Raw genomic sequence first — 24,994 nt, forward strand, 5'->3', positions numbered from 1 at the left:
GTGCACACACGTTACACATACACATGACATAATTATTTTGTCGCCCGTTACGACTGTACGAGTTGAAGCAGAAACGAGAAATGAATGTGAAAAAACAAACCGACTCATCTAATTTATTTCAATTACGATGAAAAGTTTCCCAATGAAAATCAATTCAAATTCATCAAACTGTCCTTCAAAAGTAATATCGAAGGATTCAAAATATATTCAAATATTATTGGGGAAAAAATGACAGCTGGAAAAAAACAGCGGCCTGTCGAAAAAACGCATTTAAGTGCCCTTTATACGTGTTGCCAGGGTGGTCGGTTGAAATGAACAGGGCAACTGAGTGCGGAAAAAAATAACACCCCACGCGTTCGAAGCCGCCATCTAGAGGGCGTACCTCAGATCGCATTTTCAGTGCGCGCTTGTGAATCCGGAGTATTTTCTCCACACGTGAGTAAAATTTCAGGCAAATTGTGAGATTTTTCACGTTTCTATTGATAGAAAAACATTAGGTGGCCGGTATTATGAACACCCAACCATACTCTCAATTCAGTGGCTTTACAGTACACTGCACTGTTCTCCCTAGCCATAAAGATTTGGATCAGGCATGAACATTGTAGTTTGTACAATATATATCATGGTTGTAATGTTACTGTTATACAGTGTGTATCTGTTTTCTCTTCACAGCTTTCCTTTCAAACACCGGTTAAACATCGTTTGGTAATTCTTCGTCAGGCAGAGATATCAGAGACATAGAACAGCATGGTAAGCTACACAAGGGACTGCATTCACTCTCATTTTCTTTTTTGTAAAACTGATCATTTCTCACATTCACGGGGAATATGTAAACTACATGTACAGGATGTACTGGAAAATGTCTGCACATGCAAGTAATATACATGTTTACACTCTCTATTAGTATCTCTCCCTTTCCTTGTGCAAACGTACAATTTTTGTATCTTCAGTCCGTAGCTCATATCTAACCTGTGATCCTCTGCTGTATAGACTGTCATTCTAAACTAGCTTAGCCAAGTATTTCACCTTGAGATCTGGCTATATATTGTACTTGCAAGTTCCCAGCATTTAGTGTTATGCCTTATGGTTGATTATCTGTCTGTCCACACAGTTTGTTCAAGTATTTGCCACTTTATAGTTGTTGTCTTCTCTTCAGTCAAGTTAAGAATTTATTCTCTCTCACCACCAGTATTTCACCCTCTTTTGCATTTTCAGCCGTTGCTAGGCCCCCAGCTGGTCTTCACCCTCATCATGTCTAGTATAATGCAAAAGGTCATCGTGCCCTACCACTCCTTTGCCCAGTGGCTGATTACCAGAGGGTAAGTTGGTCATTGTGTCTGATTTTGCTTGAAATTGATCAGCAGGGGAAATCTCTATAATCTCATTGGCAAAGGCTATCTTGTAGACCATGCCATTGGATAGTGCCAAAATGCATGTTTGTATTTTTGAGGAAAATAGGACTCATGGAGTTAGTATACATGTACCTTCAAACTATTGGCTTCTATGTGTATTATTTTAAGAAACAAAAGGCAACAGTACAAGTTTGAAACGAAAGAGACAAGTATTGAGATGCAACACACCGAGATGCAAATTCCAGTACGTCATTCATATATCATCATATTGTCGAGGCGAAAGTTAAAAGACACATCCAATATTACAGTCATATCCATCGTATTGTCAAGGTCATATACATATGTATGATATATCATCCTGTTGTCAAGACAACTGTTAACCTGTTGAAGACTAGTCTTGAGTATTCTCGGGCTTGGGCAAATGGAAAATGCATGTTAAAATCAGTTTGTCTTCAACAGGTTAAAGACATATCTAATATGACTTTCGTATACCGTCATGCTGTCAAGGTCATGTGACCAATAGGGTGAGATACATGCAATGTTTGACAGGAAACCAGCAGTGGAAAATCAGTTCTGTCAGTTCATTTGTATCGGTCCAATGAGCCTTTTTTTAAAGATATCTTTCCTTGCTTTCATTCTTCTATGATGCCTGTCATTATGGCCAAGATCGTCATATTTTCTCTTTCTTTTTTCGCACAGCAATCTTAAATATTTCAACTACCCATCTGATGATGAACTGAAGAAGGCAGCTGGTATTGTGCAGGGCAGAGGCAGGCATAAAAGAAATAGGTATGAGCTGGTGTCTACTTGTCGATGTTCTTTATTCCTAACTCATATACAGAGATGCAGATGCCACAACAACAGTTTAATTCATATGACAATGGCAATGTAAATTTTATATATAACAGGAAGGTCCAGATGGTTTTCTCTTTTCGGTATTCAAAATAGAGGTCAGATTTGTTCTGCTGACACCTCTGTCGTAGCTGTGCTTGTCCAAAATTACACACAAGTAAGTGCAGAGAAAAAGGCTTGTTCTGTGCTAGCTGTGTGTGTGTGTGTTGCACTTTGAAGTGAGTGTGTTTTCCATTTATACCTCAAAGACTCAATGTTTTCCATAAGTTTTGAATGTTTATGACCCCTCAAAAAGAATTGCATATTCACCCTTAACTCTGACAAGTGACTATGACAAGTCAACTATGACTATGATAGTAGCATTTATCATGAATATTTCAATACTCAAACTTTTCAAGGGAGATCAATATTTTTTCTTTTGCATTGTACTGACCAAAAACAACATTTGAAGGTAGTAGTCCATTACTTCCTCAGTTTTTATCATTGCCCATGAAAATTGATCATGTGGTGTCTATCTATGTTTTTTAAGCTATGATATCATGAAATGTGAAGGACAGTGAGTTTGACTTTGTGCAAATCAACTGTACATTTCAATATCGGAAAACTATCATGCATCCGGTCTCAAAACCCTCATAATGTTGCTAACAAGAGAGGATATTACCAGTGCAAGGACCAGCACTGAACAGTCAAAACATTTTTTTACATTCAGGCCAGAGAATGCAGGCAAGCGGAATGGCGCTGCGTCGTCCGTGTCTGGCACCCAAGTGCAGACCTTCTCCGTGCCAAAGAATCTGGACATTGAACTGACCACAGAGACACTTCATCCAGCTCATCTCACGCAGATCCGTTATTATGGCGAGTATAGGTGGCTGGTGGACTTTGTGCTGATGGCAACGGTGGTTCACGCGGTGACGGAGGTGTACTACGCCCTGGTCGACGCCCAGGGGGATCTCAACCTCAGCTTAATTTGGATGATAATGGGCGTGGCCTTCAGTTTGTATCCTTTGAAGAATCTGTCTGGGTACTATTTTTTTTTTTTTTAATGTTGCTGCTATTATTACACATGGCATAAAGGTAAAACGCACTTCCACCAATATGTCTGAACTGTTGATGGATTTCTGTTGATATCTGGTGTAAAATGGAGGCATATGCACAGAAGTGTGTGAAATATTGCTGTGATAACACAATTTCAGTTTGGTAACAACAAAAATGTGATATATTACTGAGATAGGTACAGTGCAAGTATTGCAGTCCTAAAGCATACCCGATCGTGGTTTTCTACGTGATGTTCTATAATCATTTCATGGATTATATCAGGCCATAAGCTGTATCCATTATATAAGAGTTAATCAAATGCAGCTTATTAGCTGCATGCCATTCGATACTACTGTTAGGGCTCAATTTGATCATCATGTACTGGTAATGTTCTTCTTACCTAATACTGAATGGGGATGGTGCTTCCGGAATAAAAGTTGTGTAAGTACTATGATACACTTTTGATCTCGAAATACAGGTGTACTCCAAAACGACTCACTATCCCAGCAAATCGCGTCAGCCAGTCAAGTTTTTGTTAGAGCCGTTTGATGAATAGCAAACAAATTCCAGATGGTGAGAGATAGATTTTGAGCCCGTCTGAGAACTATGTATCAGCTTTAAGTCTTTAACAGGTGATTGCTTGGCAGCTTTGGGTTAGGCATTCTTTTGACTCACTCACTATCTTGCAGTTCATCTAACCAGTCTGTTCTCAATGGAGAGATGTAATTTTTGTAGTGAGATATTTTCCTTGACCTCCACCTCATCCTCCAGGCACATCCTCCTCTCCCTCACCTCTCTCTATTTCAAGTCGGAGGATGCTGGAGAGATGGCCCTGTGTGTGACCTTTGGCTTCCTCTTCCTGGTCGTTGCCATGGCAGTAATTGTCATTGATGAGACATACCTGGAATTTGGTGTTGATAAAGGTTAAAAGAAAAACATAACTTTATCATTTTTTTTTCAATTGTAAAGTGAAAGTAAGTTGTTAAAATAAAATTGACAATGATTTGCATCATCTGTCTCTGTCTGCAAAGAAGTTAGTTCAGTGTAATCACAATATTTGATTTTTGTAAGCATTGGACTGCAAACCAAATGCCTGTGATATGAAAACGACCAAAAAAAAGCTAAAATGTTCAACAACAAAAAATGATGGGCGTGACTGAGGAAACTAAGATAAGCAGACAAAACAGGTATCCATGATACCTTGCTCTGTTAAAAAGAGCAAATTGCATATGCAGTAATAGAATACAAGAAAGATTGTGCATTATCAATTGAAACTGAATAAAAGTGAAAATTTTACTGTGACATATGATTGAAAAATCTTTCACTCCAACTTGCCACATTGACAAAAGTTGCTTGATAAGACTGTGCTTACTGCTTTGACTAGTTTGATTTGTCATATAAGTATAGACAAGGGACTCAGAACTGCACAAACACACAAATTTTCAAGAGTCCATTCTCCGTCTCTGAACACGTTTGTACAGCCTACGATGACTTCCTGAGGGGGGCCAGCGACTACCTAGCCCAAGGCGAGCTGGAGTCCCAGGGCCCCATGTCCCGGACCACGTTCGAGTTCATCCTGGCACTGGTGGCGGCCCTCCTGGGTGCCTTCCTCACGTTCCCTGGGCTGCGTCTGGCCAAGATGCATGTCGACTCTCTGAGGCACAATGCCCACCTGCCACACATGCAGTGAGTGCTAGATGCAGTGTGAATACTAATCTTCATCTGTGTGTGCGTGTCTGTCTGTGTTCTTTTTAAATGGCTTCAATCAGGGATATTGTGTTTCATTCCAGGCAACTAAGCATGCATTTCATACCGGGCAAATGTCTGTTTGTGTAGAGTAGGTAAAACAAATGATAAAGTGCCCTCTTAACCCGTTGAGGACGGTTTGATTTTGCTACAACACGCATTTCCCATAGACACCTGCCCGAGTATACTCGGGACTCGTCCTCAACGGGTTAAGGCTCTAGGGAACCTTAAAGGGTATATAATGCACTTACCTGTTCTACATATCTATGACCTGCATGTAGGCAAATACTGTATATGCTGAATATTTTGCAAGGTTCTTACTTTTATGAATTTCATGAGTCAAGTGCTGTTTGCAAATTTAATAACACATTAAAATGTTAACTCTGATCCTGACATTTTGTAATGTGCAAGCGAACATTTCTCCTTTCAATAGTGTGCACCACAATCACAAATTTAACCACTCGCGAAAAGTGGGGAACTCCCGATTCGCAAAAAAAAAAAAAAAAGACTTGCTAAATAATTATACTGTATACAGTAATGCGTCACACTATTTGAATTTAGAAATTCTAGAAAGGATTCATGTATCCTAAATTGTTTAATATGCACCTATACACTACATGGCGAACTATCAATGACCTTATTAAGAATAAAAAGAAAGAACTCCCGACCGTTATTTCCGAAAATGACCAAGATATTAACGACCCTGAAATCATTGCAAATTGTTTTAATAAGTTCTTTACCAACATAGGCCCCAATCTCGCCTCAACAATACTTCCAAACGCCGGAAATTTTACAGATTACCTTCCAGAAAGTAATAATAATTCTTTATTCTTTACTCCCACGAATGAAAATGAAATACTGAATATTGTTCGATCTTTTAAGTCGAGTAGATCTTGTGGCCACGATGGATTAAGTATGCATTTACTAAAACAAATAATACATTTTTTAGTAACCCCCATAGTACATATTTGTAACTTATCATTATCTACTGGGATCTTCCCAAATTCTTTAAAGATTGCGAAAGTAATCCCTATTCACAAAAAAGATGATGCGTCCCAAATAAAGAATTATCGTCCAATTTCATTATTGCCCGTCATTTCCAAAATCCTTGAAAAGATTGCACATGAACGTTTGTATAAGTTTCTGGTTGATAACCACATTTTAAATCCTAACCAATTTGGCTTTCGCAAAGGTTTTTCTACAGATTTTGCAATCATTCAAACTTGTGACAAAATTATCGATTCTATTGCGAACAAACAGCACGTGATAGGAGTTTTTATGGACTTGAGCAAGGCCTTTGATACAATAGACCATGGAATTTTATTAAAAAAGCTACATAATTATGGCATAAGAGGAATAGTTCTTTCCTGGTTCCGAGATTATTTATCCCAACGTCAGCAATACGTAGCATTTCATTCAAGTACCTCGCTTAAGTCATATATTACTTGCGGTGTACCACAGGGATCCATTTTAGGACCTCTACTTTTTCTTTTATATATCAACGATATCATGAATTCCTCAACCCTTCTCACCTATGTATTATTCGCGGACGATACCAGTGTCTTCTACTCTCACAACTGTTTAAACACACTAGTTGATATACTTAATTCTGAGCTTGCAAAAATTTCTACATGGTTTAAATGCAATAAATTATCACTAAATATAGATAAAACGTGTTTCATAAACTTCAATACTTCACATTTGCAACCGATAATGCCTAATAACATTATTATTGATGGTATGCCCATTATTGGAAAAAAATCAACCAAGTTCTTAGGGGTAACCCTTGACTCCAACTTAAATTGGAATAACCACATTGACAATATAACCTCATTAATATCCAAAGCCATTGGAATACTTCGGAGATTAAAATATTTTGTAACGGAAAAAGTACTCATTATGTTATACAATGCATTAATCTTACCGTACATTAATTATTGTAATGTTGTCTGGGGAAACTGTAATAAAACCAAAGTAAATGTTATTTTTCTTTTACAGAAAAAGGCAATAAGAATATGTACCAACTCACATTATCTAGAACATACTGATCCATTATTCCTTAGACTAAAAGTTCTTAAAGTTGACGATATACACAAATTTCAAACAGCAATATTTATGTTCAAATACACGCAAAATCTACTCCCACTCTTCCACAACGCATTTTCCCTTAACAGGGATGTCCATGCTTACCCCACGCGCCATTGTAATGATTTCCATTTGAATAACCCTAAACTCCTATTAGCTCAAAAATCAATTCGGCATAACGGGCCTGATATTTGGAATTCACTCCCTCTCCACATAAAACAGTGCACATCTCTTTATTCCTTTAAGGCAAATACAAAGAAATATTTTTTGGCACAATATCATACGGTACAGTAATCATTAAACATGTACCTCTTATACTCAACAACAAGGCAATATTTGGTCCACCCCCTTTTCCTTTTCTTTTACTTTGCTGCTTCACCCTTCGCCCATATTATAACTTATCCAATCATTTTCTTAGAAGTGCTGACCATCAACACTTTCGCGCTTCATCACCTGCACACGCACTCACAGGCACCACTCCTGTTTACCAAGTAATTGTATAAAACTGGATTTACACGCACTTTAACATGGCCCATCTGTATTAATGTTCAAGTACTACAATAAAAAATGGTAATTTAACTCTGGCTGTCCGTCTGTTCAAGCACGGCTTATAACGGCGGCCCTCTGCATCATATGTATATATTATATATTGTACTGTGAATTAAGTCATTATTGGCCATATAAACATTTTGTATGTTATTTAACGTTTTATTTGTCTTTACATACAAAATATGACTTACTATGTAATATGTCAATAATTTTCAGAATTGTATTTGTGTAATTGAACCTGCCTTTGTTATTTTTGTTATTCTGAAAGAAAATATGAAATGCAGAAAATAAAATCTTTTCAAACAAAACAAACATGAAGCCTTATTTTTTAATTACCAATAAAAATGAATATGAATAATATTTTGGATGGCTTTCAATTTCAGTTAAGTGAATTCATCGCAATAAACAAATAATGTTTTTCAGAAACATTGGAATATGCCCACTTACCTTGAGCAAACTGTCATATCCCCAGTTGAATTCTCACATGAGAATGTGAGTGTGTGTGTAGGAGAGTGTTTGATATTGCCACTGCCTGATTATCAGCTAGTTTGTAGGCAGAGTATGAAAGAGTCTTGTATAGCTAAACTGTCATTAGAAACTGAAATAATGTGATCAAGTTTTCAGCAATGCGTTCTTCTGTTCTATCTCCGATCATTCCCAGAATCCTCCTCCACACCAGCTTCCTGTTTCCACTCATGATTGCCCTGTTGTGGGTCAAGCCAGTCGCCAGGGACTACGTGAGGAGCCCCTCCCTAGGCAAGAAGGTCAATGTCACAGAGGAAGCCCTGTGAGTGGATGCTGCAGAGCACCGTTGAATACATTCAGTGGTGTCCTTTCTTCACACCAGAAGCACACAATACATCCTTGTCTAAAAACGAATGAGAATAGTCTTCTCCAGTCACTTGAAGGAAAATCCTTAACCAGTTTAAAGTTTGTCTGATAAGGAGTAAAGTAGTACATGTATGATGATGAAAATTTGATCAAACTGTAAACACTATTGAGAGAATGGGATCATGAAGTTTTACTTATTTTCACAAAACAGTTTGTAAACAGTTAATATGCAAATGATTGAGTTGATAATGTCAATACCTCACAACTTGCCATATAGTTTGTACCCAAACTCTGAAAATTTCCCATTCTTTGTTCAAATGCAATTATGCCCCATTCTCATTTCTTAATATATTTGACTGATCATTGAATATTTTGAGGGCATTCTGCCAGGAATAACAATGTTTTACACTCTCATTGCAAAAAAAAAAAACATTAATTTTCATCAGAAATTGAGGTGATGGCATCTTCAGGAAAAAAAGATAAATAACCTCACGCTCTTTCATGTTTGAAATCCTGGTACTGTAAAGCAAGACGTTTTCATGACATGAAATTTTCACGAATTGGAGCCGGTGGCCTTTTTCTTCGAGGCATAAAATTTTTGTGAATTGCCACTGGCTTTCAGTGCATATAGTGTGGATAAGAACTGTGCATGCATATAAATTTCTTCACTCTCGCGGCACTCGCATACAGTAATTAAAATGCACATGAAGATTTCTAGTTTTACAGTATTTCAATATGAATCAGTCTCTTGATGTACAGTTACACATAGGTTTGTAACCTGATTTTGAAAAACAAATGAGTGATGATATTCTTTGTGAATTCATGGCATGCCACAAATGAATTGTCAAACCCGCTTCTGTGTTCGTCCATCCTCCACTACAAATTCACTTTTGTTTTTCTTCTTTGTGAATGGAATTTTACCATTGTAATTCATTATAATTGGAATTGCATGTTTTTGTATAATCTTTCCATATTTTTGAGCGCATAGAGACATATGCACTTTGTGTTATGTGCTCTATAAGCACTGTTAACCCATTGAAGACGAGTCCCGAGTATACTCGGACAAGTGTCTATGGGAAATGTGTGTTGTAGCAAAATCAGCCCATCGATCCTCAATGGGTTAATTATTATTATTATTATCCTTATATCTCTCTTCGGCCAGGATGAGTGACGAGACGTTCGACATTGTCCGCTTCAGCTTTATCCCAGCGTTTGCTCTCTTGAGGATATCATTGATGACTGTTCACCTCCAGGCTTACCTGAACATGGCCCAGGAGAGGTTTGACCAGATGAGGAAAGAGGCTGGTCGCATCAACAGCTTGGAGCTCCAAAAGAAGGTTGCTATAGCTGGCTTTAAATAAGCCTTTTTCTGTGCTTTTCTTTTTTTCATGATGATTATGATGATGAAGATGATGTGATGATGATGATGATGATGAAGGTGATGATGGTGATGATGATGATGATAATGATAATGATAATGTAATAATAATAATGATAATGATGAAGGTGATGATGAATATGATAATGATGATGATAATGTAATAATAATAATAATGATAATAATGATGAAGGTGATGATGACAATCTTGATAGTAATTGTGACAATTAGTGTATATTCACTATTGCTATTACTACAACTGTTATTTTTATCATAGATTATAGAATGATTCATGACTTTAACATTTTTTATCATGCTGCTGGGAAAAGGCTCTTGTATTGAGCACTTATTCATGCGGGCAAAGACTCTAGTGCCTCTGGGCAGGGTCCAGTCCCTGGAAGCTTGAGGGTCCCGGGTGCTTTTCTGGTGCTATCGTAGTGTTACTGAGGATCACTAGATTCAAATTTATAGAGCTGAAATTAGAGGATGAAAATCTTATAGCCAGGTTTTAGTAGGTTGCAAATGTCTTTTCTTCTGCATGTCATCAGTATAAAGTGTCATGACACTTGTCCTGCATCTTTTAGAATGGTGCATAAAACTAATGGCATGTTGCTGCAACATTCTAAATAGCCCTCGTGGATCATCCTTGATGATGTAAACTCTTATTGATACAATACATGACATAAATCACATTGCGGCACGCTGTAAAATTAGAAATATTCGCATGCATTTTAATTTCTGGAGAGCCAAAATTCACGAAAGTTTTTGTCTGTGCTATAATTTATTGGATACCAGTTGCAATTTGCAAAAATTTCATTTCGCAAAAAAAGGCCATTGGCTCCTATTTGCAAAAATTTCATGCTGCAAATATTTCTTGGTTTACAGTATACAAAGAGCCTTTGTTTTTTTTTCAGTGAGTTTTTTTTTTTTTTTTTTTTTTTTGGCATTTGTGGCCAAAAATAAGTACCAATGGTATGTGCGTACAATATGCAAGAATTTTGTTCTCTAACAGCCTCTGTACCACATTGTTTCTTGTGAGTTTGATGAATACCTCTTGTTTTGTGTCACTGTGCAGGTCATCCGAGTCTTTTACTCGCTATGTGCGTACAATATGCAAGAATTTTGTTCTCTAAGCAGCCTCAGAACCACATTGTTTCTTGTGAGGTTGATGAATACCTCTTGTTTTATGTCACTGTGCAGGTCATCCGAGTCTTTTACTACCTCTGTGTTGTGGCTCTCCAGTACATCGCTCCAGTCATCCTTCTCTTCTGCTTTGCCTGTATTCTGAAAACGTCAGGTATTGTAGAACGGGTCCAGCAAAGACTGCAATCTCATCAGTCAAGAGCCGTGTGTTGATATTTGCAGACCACACATTCAATATCAAATGATTCTAAAATCATCGTGAATCGTGATTGTCATATTCAAATCATTTCTAGCCATTTTTTTTTTTTTTTTTTTTAAATTCATGTTTGAAAGTGTGAAAGAGCAGTGTCTTCTAAGTGTCCAAGCTAATAGAGGGGGGATGGCTGGAAGGCTGTTGAATGAGAGGGTCTTACTGAAAAGCTTCAGTAAGCATTTTGGCCCCCCCCCCCCCCCCCTGTCGACGTTTTGCGTGATTATTCCTTAATGCGTGATGCTCTCGCCACAACATTTTATGACTTTTTTCTTTCAAGTATCACGCAACTTGTGAGACCAAATTTGTCACTCCCAGGCATACCGTTTTGAAGCCACGCCCTTTGAAAAAAAATTTGTCGACCCAAAAATTGCTCAAAAACATGATTTTTGTGTACAAATCCAATGTAAGTTGTGTTTTTGCAATTAATTCATATAAAAATAAATGTTTTTACTTTCAATGGCTGATAATGATTTATTTTAGCCTGATTATGCTTTAAAAAGTTTCTGCGACAAATTTTGACAAAAAAAACAAAAAAAACAAAAAGTAAAAAAACAGAGAAATACCTAAGAAATTCAATAAACTATAAAATACATAAGAAATGGTTATCAAGCCGAATTTCTTTCTTCAATATTATTGTTGAGGATATTAAAAAGAATATGTTCACCAAAAATTCACGACCGAGATCTGAAGGGGGGGCCAAAAAGCCCCCCTGGTGGTTTCAAGTCCCTCAAAAAACTCGGTGGGATTAGGGTTAAAATAGGCCATCATGTACAAAATCTTCAGTTGCTGAAGGGTTAAGGGTTTCAGACAAGAGATAAGAAGCTTTCAGAATGTCTATTTCTGTTCATTCTAATGTCCTCGTCAGTCCTACATGCAGAAAGTTCCATGCAGAACATATTGCCCAATACCTTCGGGAAACATCCATGCTCCGTTACCCGTAAAACCACATATTTGGATGCTACCATTGAAAGTGTAATAGTCGTTAAACTTTTTGTCGTATAATTTTTCTAAATCTTTATATGCAGCGGGATACTCCTATGGCATCTTTGACAACTTTCAAAAAAACGTAACCAATTCTTCGACTGCGCCGCCGCCGCCAGTCACACCATCGCCAGCTCCTTCGTCATCGTCGTCATCATCTTCGGGCTCGTCAGTAGTGGAGGAGATAGCAGCGTACGTGAACCCCGTGCGGGAAGCCAAGGCGCAGATTGCCTTTGCCCTGTCGGTGCTCAAGCAGGTCTTCTCACCCGTCTTCTTCCAGGGCGTCTTCACCTTTCTCATCTGGTGGGTCTGCGTCGCCTGGTTCATCACCAGCTCCTTCGGCGTGGCCTTCCACTCCTATGTCTCTACTAACAGCTAGTGGGCGCTCCACCCTGGCCTTAGCTACCGGTAGTTGTTTCACCGAATCTCGCCACTATTTATTGTGTGATATGACCTCCATAGGATGCAGTCTATAGCATGCTTTGTCGTGCTTGAGAAGTTGAGATACTGAAAAGGTCGGTAGGAATGTTTTTTGGATTTTTTTTTTTGGGGGGGGGGGTGGGGAGAATGAGCAGTTGAATGAAATACTGAAGCTCTATGTCGTCTTCACTTTGTTTTGTTGTTGGTTTCCGTGTGCTTTTATCTGTTTGCTTTGCTTCCATTATTGCAATTGTATGGGAACAACCCACTGAATTGGCATATGATGCATCACGCGTTACCCCGGGGTACCGTAGTACCCCGGTTAACCGCGTTGTGTAGCGCCACCTCACGTCCACTCGAGGACAGCCAGAGAAAAATGCATGCACTGTGTAATGCCACTGCATGTTACACTATGCGTGCATGGAAGCTGCGATACCACTAGCGTGTGCTTTAGTGCAGTGCAGTGCAGTGGCTAGCGCACACTAGCTCCAGCACCAAAATAATTTCCTCTTTTTGGCACCCAGGGTACAACCTTTTTAAAAAAATAGATGATTCAACAAAATGGCTGATTTTTATTTGGTACCCCGGGATACCATTTATGTCATCATATGCCCCTTGCTTGGTATGGTCCTTAATAATGCCAGATCTCTGGCCATTGCCATGGAAACAATATGCTTCGATGGGAGAGCGCATAAGTGGTGCACCTGTGATCTCAAAGGATGGTTAGGTACTAAATATACTGGTAATTCATTATCCTTTTTCTAGAGTCCCATGGTGACTTGATTCAGATTCAGAAAGTCTTGCCTTTTTTTCTTTTTTTTTTCTGCTAATGTTCAAACGTTAGTTTTGCTTTGATTTGACCTCTCATTCGAGGCCATAATGTGGTACTAAAAACTTTTACATTTTCATAAATTCCTGTATGATTTGGGAATGTATAACCTGTGAGAAAAAAAAAAACCACACACAAAAAAAAAAAAAAAAAAAAAAAAAAACTGCCAACCTTATAGCATAATGTAACTAGTACAGGGACATGCAAAACTGTTGTTAAATTCAAAACTTGAACAGGAATGTACTTAATGAATGAATGGAATGAAGAATCCACAGAGTTGACTCTACTGTGATTAAATACTTGTATTCAGAAGCTACTGGGGAATGACAGTATGTTGGAAGCGAAGTGATATGATGATGAGAAAGTAATTACAGATTGTATCATAAGAGAAGTGTGAGTAGTGTGTTGGAGAGGTTTTCAATGATATGGTTTTGATTGAAAAGATGCGTTGAAAAGAGGTCGTTTTGATCTAAAGTGGATCCCTGGATGACCACTAATATCGGGGTAATCTTTAAGCACTCCCGTGCAGAGGCTTGCATCAAGATTTTATTTCTAGATGTCTGCAAGAGATATGGTGGGCGCCACAATAGAGTAATGCTATTTAACCCTTTGAACCCCGCATTATTTGAGATGGTCGTGACCCTCACCCTGCATTATCTTCACATATTGAGCATATTTTGCTAAATGACTGAATACATTGGTAATACATACAAAAAACAAAAAACAGCAAATAACCACAGGTCTGTGAAGTGTGGTTATGATTACTCCAATTTTATTTGAGCTGCAATAATAGCTCAGTTTGACAATAATGATTGTAATCATGATAATCAACATTAGTAATGTTAGCTATAAAAGCAATAACCTCACTCCCTGACTGTGCCACGCCCCCTTGACTTCGACGATCACCAACATGATCACCTCCAGCTCCAGCTCTAACGGCATCCCAACTACTATTTCCCCCCGCTGGTACCCGGCTAAGATTGTACATCACCTTGTGCAGCATCTAGCTCATTATCTGTGTCCGTTTCATCTTCAAAATCACTGCTTTGACTATAATATGACTTGTCAATAGCTTCCTCATAATCACCAGATGATTCACCTAGGATTATCGCACGAGCCTCCTCTGCAGAATAGCATCTTTTTGCCATTTTTATAGCTCAAAACTTGCAAATCCAAACCGTATTCAACGAAAGTATAGACCGAAGAATCTCTCCGCATCGTTGTAGTGAGATGGCGTCCTATTTAGGGGGTCACCTGACAGTTAAAACTCAAGCTATCAAAGTCACATGATTTCTGGCCGGTATACCAGCCTTTAGGGTATTTGCACGTTCTGCGCGCGGCCGGTTTTCCGGCCTTTCGGGTTCAAAGGGTTAATACTCTGAAGTATTGAAGATGTAACGTGTTACCTTATAGCGCGTCACTCAAGACAAGATGATGGTTATCGGTGATCTCTATGGCATGCAATTTCTGTAGGCTGTGATATTATTATTATGATCGTTGATTATTTCTGGCAGCATCTGTGATTGAATTTTTCATAGATAATACGTGCGTAATTCTTATGCGATGATTGTAATGGGTTTGTTTTTTTCTCAGAGGGAAGGTTGGAGTTGCTTGTGTAACAGCCCAGCATAGTGGTATACGATCCTTCTGTATTCATGATATTTTGTGTGGTTTGCAACTGTAAAAAGAATTTGAAAGTCATGGTCAGTAGACTCTTTGAGTGTGTGAAATCTAGGGCATGGTTTTGGATGTGGTTTTCCATGAGGTAGAAGTGCACAATATTGAGTGGAAATCTATTGTCGGTAATCGTACTAGGTTTGTTATGCCTCTGCCACAAAGTATCGCCAGAGGCATTGTGTTTTCGGGTTATCCGTCTGTCCTTTTGTCCTTCCGCCCGTCTATCCGTAGTCAATTTTGTGGACAACATAAGTTAACAACCGTTTAAGGTATCCAAATAAATAAATGTATGTATCATCTTTTGGGTGCACACGTTAAAGGTGAAAGGTCATGGCAAGGTCATCTGCTAAAATTTCAGTACTTCCCCCTTTATCTCTGCAATGCCTGAAGTATTTTCATGAAACGTAGTGTAGGCATGTATTACCGAATAAAGATTCTCTAGGGAAAGTTTTAAGCCATGGGAACAAAAGTCAAGTGAAAATGCTAGAATTCCACCCATTTTCCATATGCTGAAAGTGGCTTTAAATATTGCCACTGGAATTGGTGAATAATCACCAGAAAATGATTATTTGCCAGTCATATTATGTTGTGGTCTCACATTGGCAATATGAACTGTACTTATTGGGAGAATAATGCAATATAGCGGAGGTACACCAGTTGCCAAAGTGACATTTCTAGTTTTTCTAACCTTTTGACATTTTTTTTTATGTACATGTACATTGTAATTACTTTTTGTGTTAGGTACAGAAAGAGAAGAAAATTTTGCCCACCCTGTTGGCTAACACAAGACCGTGCAATATTTGTTCTACTGTATATAACACCAGTTTGCCATTACCTTTACAGATGTGTGCAGTGTACTGTAAAACAGTGTAAGCAGCCTCACATGTGATAAAGCATCAAAAATGGGATGCTTTTTGCGGTGTTCCACAGAAATGAGTAATGAAGTAGATGAGTTGGACAAGGTAAGACACTGAGGTGACTTTGTATTTTCTGTGGATGGATGGATGGATGGATGGATGGCCCATGTATGTACATGCACAATTCCTTTCTGGGGAAGCTATTTCAGCAGTGTAACAATGGCATGAGACATATTTGGACACTACGCTTAACATTGTTTATTTTCGCCGTAACCTTACTCTTCCAAATGGTGAAATGACGCATCCTCTGGCGGAATCCTGACTTTCATCGCCTTGTGGATTTTCCAGTAACGTGGAGGGACGCGGCAGAAGTGATTCGAGTACCGTATTAAAGGGGGGCCCACTTTACATGTGCTAGGTAGAACTGTACTTGCACATCTAGGTTTGCAGGGTTTAACCAGTGGCACAGTGGAATATTCCCCATGAAATACAGTGGACTAGAAAGGAAGATGCATGTACTATTAGAATATTTTGTCAGCTTGTATGTGTGAATTGTCCGTTTATCTGCTGTGGAAATGCAAGGCCGTGAAAAAGGCCATGTTCTTGAAGGAGAAAGAAGAGAATGAATGTATGACTATGTGTGCAGGGACATAGAAAGTTTTGTGTTTTCAATTTTGATGAGACCTCTATTAAGTCTTATAGCTGGTCACTATCTGCACTCATTTCGTGAATGAATGTGACCTGGACTGTTTTATATTCAGTTATGGTGTGAATATTGCATTATGAAAGCAATTTTTTTCTCTTTTTTTTTTTTCCTTGCAAATCCTTTCCAGTATTGATCCTGAAATGTCTACCATTATTTGACATTTTGATGCAGACAATTTGTGTTGAGATCTGACAGTAAAATTCATGAAATTTCACATCTTGTCTCAATTTCATGTTTACAAGTCAGCACATAGCACATGCTAATCTTTGAGTGAATATGAGATGTTTGCATGTTACGTGTGTGTATTTTGTGTTATTTATATATACATGTATTATATAAATATGTATATAAATATGTATGTATATATATATATATATATATATATATATATATATATAATACATCGAGCCCATTGATGTCATTGGTCATCCTCGAGAACGAGGGACGAACACACACACACACATATATATATATATTATATAGATATGTATAGTGAAAACTTTGAGCAAAGAAAATGGGTTTCCATCGAGATTTGAACCCGAGAATGGATTTCTAGCACGTTTGTTTCTGGTCAGTTTTCCCTTCCTTTGTTTCAATATATGTATGTATATATATAATTTTGTTTTTTTTATTCATGTATTTGTAATAATAGTAGTATAAGGTTTGACACAATAGAAATATGCATTAATTGCCAATTGGTATTACTTAAAATTCTAAGTTTTCGAGGGCCTCCCCCCTTTGTCAGGGATGAAAAGTAATCTTTACAATAATTGCTCATATCACTGTAATGATAAATTAGCATTTCTATCCCTGACAAATGTACTTGTTCAAAAGTTACTATAGTATGCCATTTTGATTACGAGAGGGGGTACTTTTGTTGTGTGTATACTAGTACCTTACCAACAACAACACATACTGTAATACATGTTTCTCTGTTTCTGCAGGGGAAAAAAAATGTCCTCTGTCGGTTCCTAGCAGTCTACTAATTCAAAATCAGTTAATGGTGTGCAATTGGTTCTTTTTGGTTTTCCTTTCCCTCACAATAATATGATGAAACATATCATGTACTCTGCTCTGGTGTAGATTCTTGAAGTATTGCTAATACACACTACTGATGTGGATGCTTGTACGTACACATACCAAATGTGACGCCAAGACAGCTACTATCTCAATATCTCATATGCCCTCACTCCGTTGTAATTACACCTCTTCCACTTAACTTTTGCTCTAAACATCGTGAGTAGGTAACCACCACAGCCACTTACTAACACTACCACTCTTTTGCCTTATTTTAGCCAACCTTACCTATTAGTTAGCTATCAGTGTCATCTCCCTCTCTTCATCACAATCATACCACGGCCTTCACCATCTTGACCACCACAATTACTATGATAATTATTATCTTGGACCATCATCACCACCACCACCTCTTTCGACAACATTAAAGGGGAAATCCACCCCAAATATAAGTTAGTCTGATATTAAAAAAAAAAAAGAAAATCTTACGAGTTCAACGGTAAAAATTTCACTGAAATTGATTGAAAAATAAGGAAGTTATTGCATTTTGAAGTTTTGCTAATTTTTGCAAAGCCATTCTTGTACAGTGGATAGGAATATGCAAATGAGTGAGCTGACCATGTCATAACCTCACAATTTTCCATTGATCGTGTACAAAAAAAAAAAAAAAAAGATAGACGAAAATTCAATGTTTCTGTCCTTGAAGTCTGAAACATGATGTTATTCCTGATTGAATAACTTTACAATAGTGATCAGTTAGATATACGGTACGAGGATTTGAGCCTCCAGCATAATTGCGTTTGAATGAAAAACGGGAAATTTCACAATTTTATGTACAAACTATATGGCAAGTTGTGAGGGAATGACATGCTCACTTTGCCATTTGCATATTCATACTGAGTAATGACCGTTCAAGAGAACTGTTTCCCGAAAAAAGAAATAGCGAAATTTCAAAATGTCATAACTTCCTTATTATACATCCGATTTCAATCAAAATTATACCGTTGAACTCGTAATATTTTACTCTTTCTTATCAGACTAACTTTATATTTGGACAGGATTTCCCCTTTAACATTATTAGCATCTCGTTTATCATCTAAATACCAAAACCGACACACTATTGGCATTCATGTTCACTACCATCGCATCTAGCTTGGCCATTGCCTTCTGGCTACGATTACAATGATTTCATCAACAGTATCGCCGCCCCGTCACTTAACCTATCATCATCTTATATGCGCCCGCCTCACTACTACTGCTACCACTACCACTCACCAACACAGTTACCACCGTTATCAGCAGCACGATTCCTACCACCACCATCATCGTCACCACAACCACCATCATCCCCACCACCTCTATTACCACTACCACTACCTTCACCATCTCCACAATCACCGCCATCACCACAACCACCATCACTACCACCATGTCATCCTTACACCATCACCACAACCACTACCTCCACCACCACCACCACCATCAGCAACACAATACCTACCACTGTAATCATCGTCACCACCGCCACCATCATCCCACCACCTCCATTACCAGCTATCACCTACACCTCCACAATCACCGCCATCACCACAACCACCAACACCACCATCTCTACCACCGCCATGATCCTTACCACCATCAACACCACTGTCACCATTGTCAATATTAGCACAACCATCATCACCACCATCACTATCACATAAGCACCATCATAACCACCACCACCGTCAACATCACCAACACCAAGTAGCAAAAGACGTGATGTCATCGGCAATAATGTGTGCGTTGCTACAGTGCTAGATAATTTATTTACCGTTCTTCATAGCAAATATTCTTTGTTTCCTGTCAAAACACTTCAAACGAGTTCTCGTCCATGATTTTTATGGACGTCAATATTGCACTGCGAACGCCTTAAGAATTAATACGAGAAAAGGTTAGTAACACAGTCTGAAAGTAGGGCAAGATTTCATATCCACTCTTCTTCGACCGCGGATCCACCTTTTTTTCACACTCCTCGCTTATAAATAGTCAAAAACTCCACTACAAAACTTGTAAGAAAAACCATGCTTTGTCAAAGACGAGTAAAAATACGTATCAATAACTTACTGATTTACGGCATTGATATTGCTTATTTGGGACAACTATTAAGGCTGTTATGCATAATATTTCTGATAGAATGGTTTTCGCCGTTGTGATAATCTACAATATAGTTTGTTTTAGTCTTTCAATCATTTCATGAACTGACGAATAGAATTACACAATTTAGCTACTGCCCTCAGGTATTCAACAAACGACTATTCTGTCACTATGACATTTCTTTCTTTTTTTATTCTTGCAGATAAATTAAACTAGTAGTGGATGAATTTACTGAAGGTGAACAGGTTTCAAGTTGAGATTTATCTTTAATGTCTCTATCTGCCTCCTCGCGACAATGACATTTCAGTTATTGGAATGCAAAACTGAAACTCCTTAAAAAAAAAAGTACAGCAAATAAAATGTTCAGAATGAGAAGAATCGTGCTTAACATCCGGTGCGTCCTACATAGCAGCTCGTGAACGAACTGTACACTTTTGTTTTGTCATTAATCTTTGCAAGATAATTCTTTACTTTTCACCACATATTCACTAGACAAGCCAAACAGCTAATTATCGGCCCGCTGTTTGCTGACGTATTTTCTGCCTTGCATAAAACGGCGCAGTGTGAAAATAAAAACGTCACGATGACGTGACTTCTGTGCACATGGTCAGCATTAGCATTAGAATACCATTACGTGCCATGCGTGATGCATCCACACGGAATACATTAATCTCGTCGCTCATCACATCAAGCGAAGGGAGCTAAGCCATTTTATGCGAAGATATTCCCACTAGACGCAGACAAGAGTTCTAAATGTGGGAGGAATCTCTAGAGGTTAGATGTCGGTGTTTTCCCTCTTTTCTTGTCGACTCTCATCTAGGGATTGAAGTACTTCAACGTCATGCCCTACAGTCTTCTAGAAGGCCTACATATCTGTCTTGACAGATATTAGGAACAAAGAATGTGTAAAGTCAGCCGCTGCAATACCTGGGCCCCGTTTTATCAAAAGTGACCCACTGAAAGAAACCCACAAAGATCGCAAATGTATATTGAAAACATATACCAGGTATCAAAATATTCACTGCAGTTTTACATAAAGGTAGTATATAAACACCTCTTTATACCTAATTCAATTATTCCAACATTTTGCCACAGACATCATTGAAACATTCCGTGACAGAAGTAAAATGTGGCCATATGGACAAAAAGTAAAACTAGAAAATGTGAACACCCTTAAATACGTTAAAGAAAAGACTGTTGCTTTCATTGAACTACGGCTGCGTAACATAGGCGGTGGTTGAACAGGGCTAAGATTAATCCAATTTGGTACCATTCGCATCTTGTAACATCAACACGTGACCACGTTGTGGACACTTTCGAAAAAGGATAACCAGCTCACAGGGGCGGATCCAGGAATTCTGTAAAGGGGGGGGGGGGCGTGACTAATATTTCTGGTGCCACTTCCGGGTTTCATTGCAGTATTTTCTTTTTATTTTCTTTGTTTTTAACGAAAATTAAAGGGGGGGGGGCGTGCGCCGGTTGCGCCCCCCTCTGGATCCGCCACTGAGCTCATCAATTTCTTATATCGTCATGTTAGATCAGAGAGAAATGTTACGAGTATCATTCCTTAATTTTATATTCAGAGATGAGCTTATGATGATGATGTAATGATACCAACAACATGGTTTTATTCACCCTTTTGTTAGTATCATTCCTTCATGTCCTATTCAAAGATAAGATTATGATGATGATGTTATGATACTAACAACAAGGTTTTATTCATCCTTAACAGTCTGTTAATATTCATTGTTAGTACCGTACTTGCGGAGAACCCTGCCGTTACACCAATTATTTTCACCGAGGTTTTATTTCTTTAATTGTCTTCTTTTTTTTAACAAAGTAGATTTGATTGCAATACACTGACTCACAATTCCGATCGCTGTCCCATAAATCTGCAGCATTCGATTCTCCCTACCTGTTCATAATCATTATTTCAAAGATATATATACTAATAAGCAGGTAATATAACGATTTCATTTGTATGTATAATATTTGTACATGATGTCTACTCTTGGTGTCCCCTCGAAAGGCTTGTATTCTGTGTTTGTTTATTTTTCTGCGATACCGGTCTGAAAGAGAGAAAAAACTCTTTTTTTTTTAAACTGATCTCTTGAACTTTACAATCTTACAAATATACAAAACAAAAAAAAATATTGAAGAACGTAACAATATATACAACAGATCATCAGTAGAAGTATCACACTCAAATGTCGTTGCTAAACAGGCGGCGTTACCTTTGCCATCAAACTTATCACAGCGCTACCGTTTCGGAATAAGGGAATTTGAATCAGAGGCTTAGCTGCAATTAAAATAGAACTGATTAGCTTGAGAGTTCGACTGCCACTGACTGCTGTTGGCCACAAAACTCATCGTGCCTGTGTCTTATGTTGACGTCTCACAAATCCTTGTTTTCATCGAATGTCTCCTGAAAAGAGCACGTCATTTCAGAACAGGACTCTTTATAAGTAAAAGTACATTATCGTTGCAGTTGCACGCAGTTTTATTTTAACAAGGTAATAATTGCATCATGTCTAAATCCCGGTGATTTATATTATTTCTTATTAGTTATGTTATATCCCATTTCTGCACAAAAGTACCAAATAAAGGTATACACCAAAACGATTGTCAACTAGCACTTTTAAAACTTCGTGAAAGAAAGGTTGATAGCCATTGTTTCTAACTCAGAAAAAAAACAAGAAAAAACAAGATTTCGGAACGTTTTTGCGGTCCTTGCTGGATTGCGTATCCATCATACTGTGTAATAAATTGCTTCATTTGTGCACCATTTTCTGTTGTGTTGTGCATAGATCGTGTATTTATAGTATCCGAAGATTTTTTTTTTTCGTTTTTCACACATGAAATGAAAGTACATGTATCGTAATACCATCTCCTCTACGACATTTACAACGCATTCAGTTGTGCAAGACAAACGCGTCCCCACCAGAGTGCCCACACAGCTTGGCAGAACTTGTCAGTAACCTACCAATTCCCGAAGACCCAATGTCCATGGTTTAGTGCTGTATCTTTTTATCATAATTCTTCTTATTATTATCATTATCATTGTTAATCGGCCTTGTTTCACAGAGAATAGTAAAGATTATTGTTTATGTGTTCATACACACTTGTTATGGTCAATTGCAGAATTCTACTAAAAAGTGGTCTTTAAATTGGCCTCAAAATTTAGAAGGTTCCTTTCATTCTCTCATCCATCGATGACGGCACTGAAACGTAAAAAGATTCATAACTTTTGAATCGATTCTCCGATATTCTCCTCAAACTTTTACTAATTTGTTCTACCAATATTGCTGCTTTTACTCAATCCAAATTTATATTTGGGTTTTGGTTCTCTTTCACCAGTTCGAGCTGACCTTTCTCCAGTATAAGATGAAATTCAGAAATGTCAGTTTAGTGATACTGACATGATAATTTCGGGAGCGAAATTCCCCACGCACTTGATAGGTTGGAAGTCTCATTTCCCCTACAGGTCATGGTACTAACCTATAGCGTCCAATATTATGGCATAATTTGCGTCGTCTCGTGTTGCTGGACAACCACTCACTTTTTCGGCCGTCGCTGCAGAACTAAGCCTTGGCATCTGAAATCCCATCGAGTTTCGAGTAAAATAGGTTGACTTTCCTGTTCATGCTGTGATATACTAATCCTTATAATCATCTGACACCCTATTTCATTCGCTAAGATTCCGACAGAGGGGTAAATTGTGTTTGATCTATGAATAATACGAATGATACTGAATGGCCTTCGTACATGGAATGCCAGAAATCATTGTCCTCATTGCATCCGTTTTTCTTTCACTCATGCAATATAGCTCGTACAACATTATGCGGTATCCCAGTTGATGCTCTATCCAGTATATAATTATGATTGTTGGAAACTCGCGACATCTGGTTTCATGCCTTCTTTTTTTTTTTCAGACGGCACCATATCTAACTTGAAATTGCAGATTGCCACTTAATTAACCCAGGTGATTGAGCAGTGCTAGGCACACTATGTGCGCGGTGTGACCTTATTTGCGTTTTAACTTTTTGAGCTTTTTAGCAATCTTGGTCAGCTCATCCGTCAAATCATCTTTGTTCTCCCGAGAAGATGACTTTTTCGTCGTCGGACTGGTTGATTTGCCTACAAGAAAAAGAGAAAGAAGAGAGAGAGAGTTGTTGAATTTAATATATAAAATCATGATGAAAGAAGCATATCGTTCCTATTCGACAAATTCCAATTTTTGACACAATATCTATCCATCTTTCTATATTTCCTGAAAAGAGGAGAAAAGATTTACAACAAAGTAGAATGTAACAATGTAACATAAGAGAATCAAGGAGATCACAGGGGCGGCGCAGCCGTGGGGGCCGTGGGGGCTCGGGCCCCCACACTTTTTGTGCACCATACAAAGGAATACATAAGGTGTCATCACTTTGGGCCCCCACACTTTTTTCAACCCGGAAGTACGTAAGAGGCACTACAATGGGAGGGGAGAGAATGAGCTGAGGACCTTTTTTTTTTTTTTTTTTGCTTGTGAGCTGAAGAAACCCGGAAGTGGACGGGGAGAGATGAGCTGAGGACCTTTTTTTTTTTTTTTTTTTGCTTGTTAGCTCATGAAACCCGGAAGTGGGCCCCCACACTGTTGAAAACAGTGCGCCAGTCAATCGACTGGCTGATTGATCACCCCGAGTGGTAGTAAAGTGGAATTAGAGCAAAGGCGGAACAGCGTAAACATTATTGATACAGCGACAGGTGTATAGGAGACGATAACATCGAAAATGTGGTTACTAAGGAGTTGTGACCTCGCAATGAAAGGTTTTGTTTACCATTGGGAGCAGTGATTTGAAAATGTTCGAATTATCTCATTAAATGCACATGTGTAGGTCAGTTGTATCACAAATCATCCCACCATATTAAAATTTCGCAATAAAGCCTAAAATGTCTGGAAATATCACTAAAATTTCCAATAAACCATAACTGTGGACGGTTTATTCTAGAAAAAAAAAATATATCTATTGTTCACTTTTTATATACTTAACAATACTTGTAAACATTGATTATACTGATTAACATTGTAACATTTTTGTTTCTATCCCTAACTCACATTTTAGAATTGTTTTGAAGCACTAAAGCTTGGTTTTTGATTCATC

At 38.1% G+C, this 24,994-nt stretch overlaps 2 protein-coding genes across 2 annotated transcripts in view; one reads left to right on the plus strand and one right to left on the minus strand.

The window, feature by feature from the left end:
* The first annotated feature begins 1,220 nt into the window (after positions 1 to 1,220).
* On the plus strand, positions 1,221 to 12,718 carry LOC140237655 (transmembrane protein 161B-like). Its single transcript, XM_072317581.1, has 9 exons — positions 1,221 to 1,319; positions 2,052 to 2,141; positions 2,914 to 3,201; positions 4,011 to 4,162; positions 4,721 to 4,925; positions 8,281 to 8,406; positions 9,613 to 9,787; positions 11,029 to 11,125; positions 12,250 to 12,718. The coding sequence occupies exons 1-9, from the start codon at positions 1,252 to 1,254 to the stop codon at positions 12,582 to 12,584; spliced, it is 1,536 nt and encodes a 511-aa protein (XP_072173682.1). The 5' UTR covers positions 1,221 to 1,251; the 3' UTR covers positions 12,585 to 12,718.
* An 11,153-nt stretch (positions 12,719 to 23,871) lies between these two features.
* Positions 23,872 to 24,994, minus strand: part of LOC140238192 (uncharacterized) — a 101,560-nt gene continuing 100,437 nt past the window's right edge. The window contains exon 11 of the mRNA XM_072318129.1: positions 23,872 to 23,984. Coding sequence (XP_072174230.1) covers positions 23,872 to 23,984 — 113 coding nt within the window. The remainder of the gene's footprint in view (positions 23,985 to 24,994) is intronic.

The sequence above is a fragment of the Diadema setosum genome, chromosome 14 (genome assembly GCF_964275005.1).
Source record: "Diadema setosum chromosome 14, eeDiaSeto1, whole genome shotgun sequence".
NCBI classification, from domain to species: Eukaryota; Metazoa; Echinodermata; class Echinoidea; order Diadematoida; family Diadematidae; genus Diadema; species Diadema setosum.

Bases quoted from the DNA above. Each gene is read 5' to 3' on its own strand.
- LOC140237655 (XM_072317581.1), top strand. From the start codon at position 1,252: ATGTCTAGTATAATGCAAAAGGTCATCGTGCCCTACCACTCCTTTGCC. The intron at 1,320-2,051 runs GTAAGTTGGTCA...TTTTTCGCACAG, and splicing joins CAGTGGCTGATTACCAGAGG to CAATCTTAAATATTTCAACT. The intron at 4,163-4,720 runs GTTAAAAGAAAA...ACGTTTGTACAG, and splicing joins GGAATTTGGTGTTGATAAAG to CCTACGATGACTTCCTGAGG.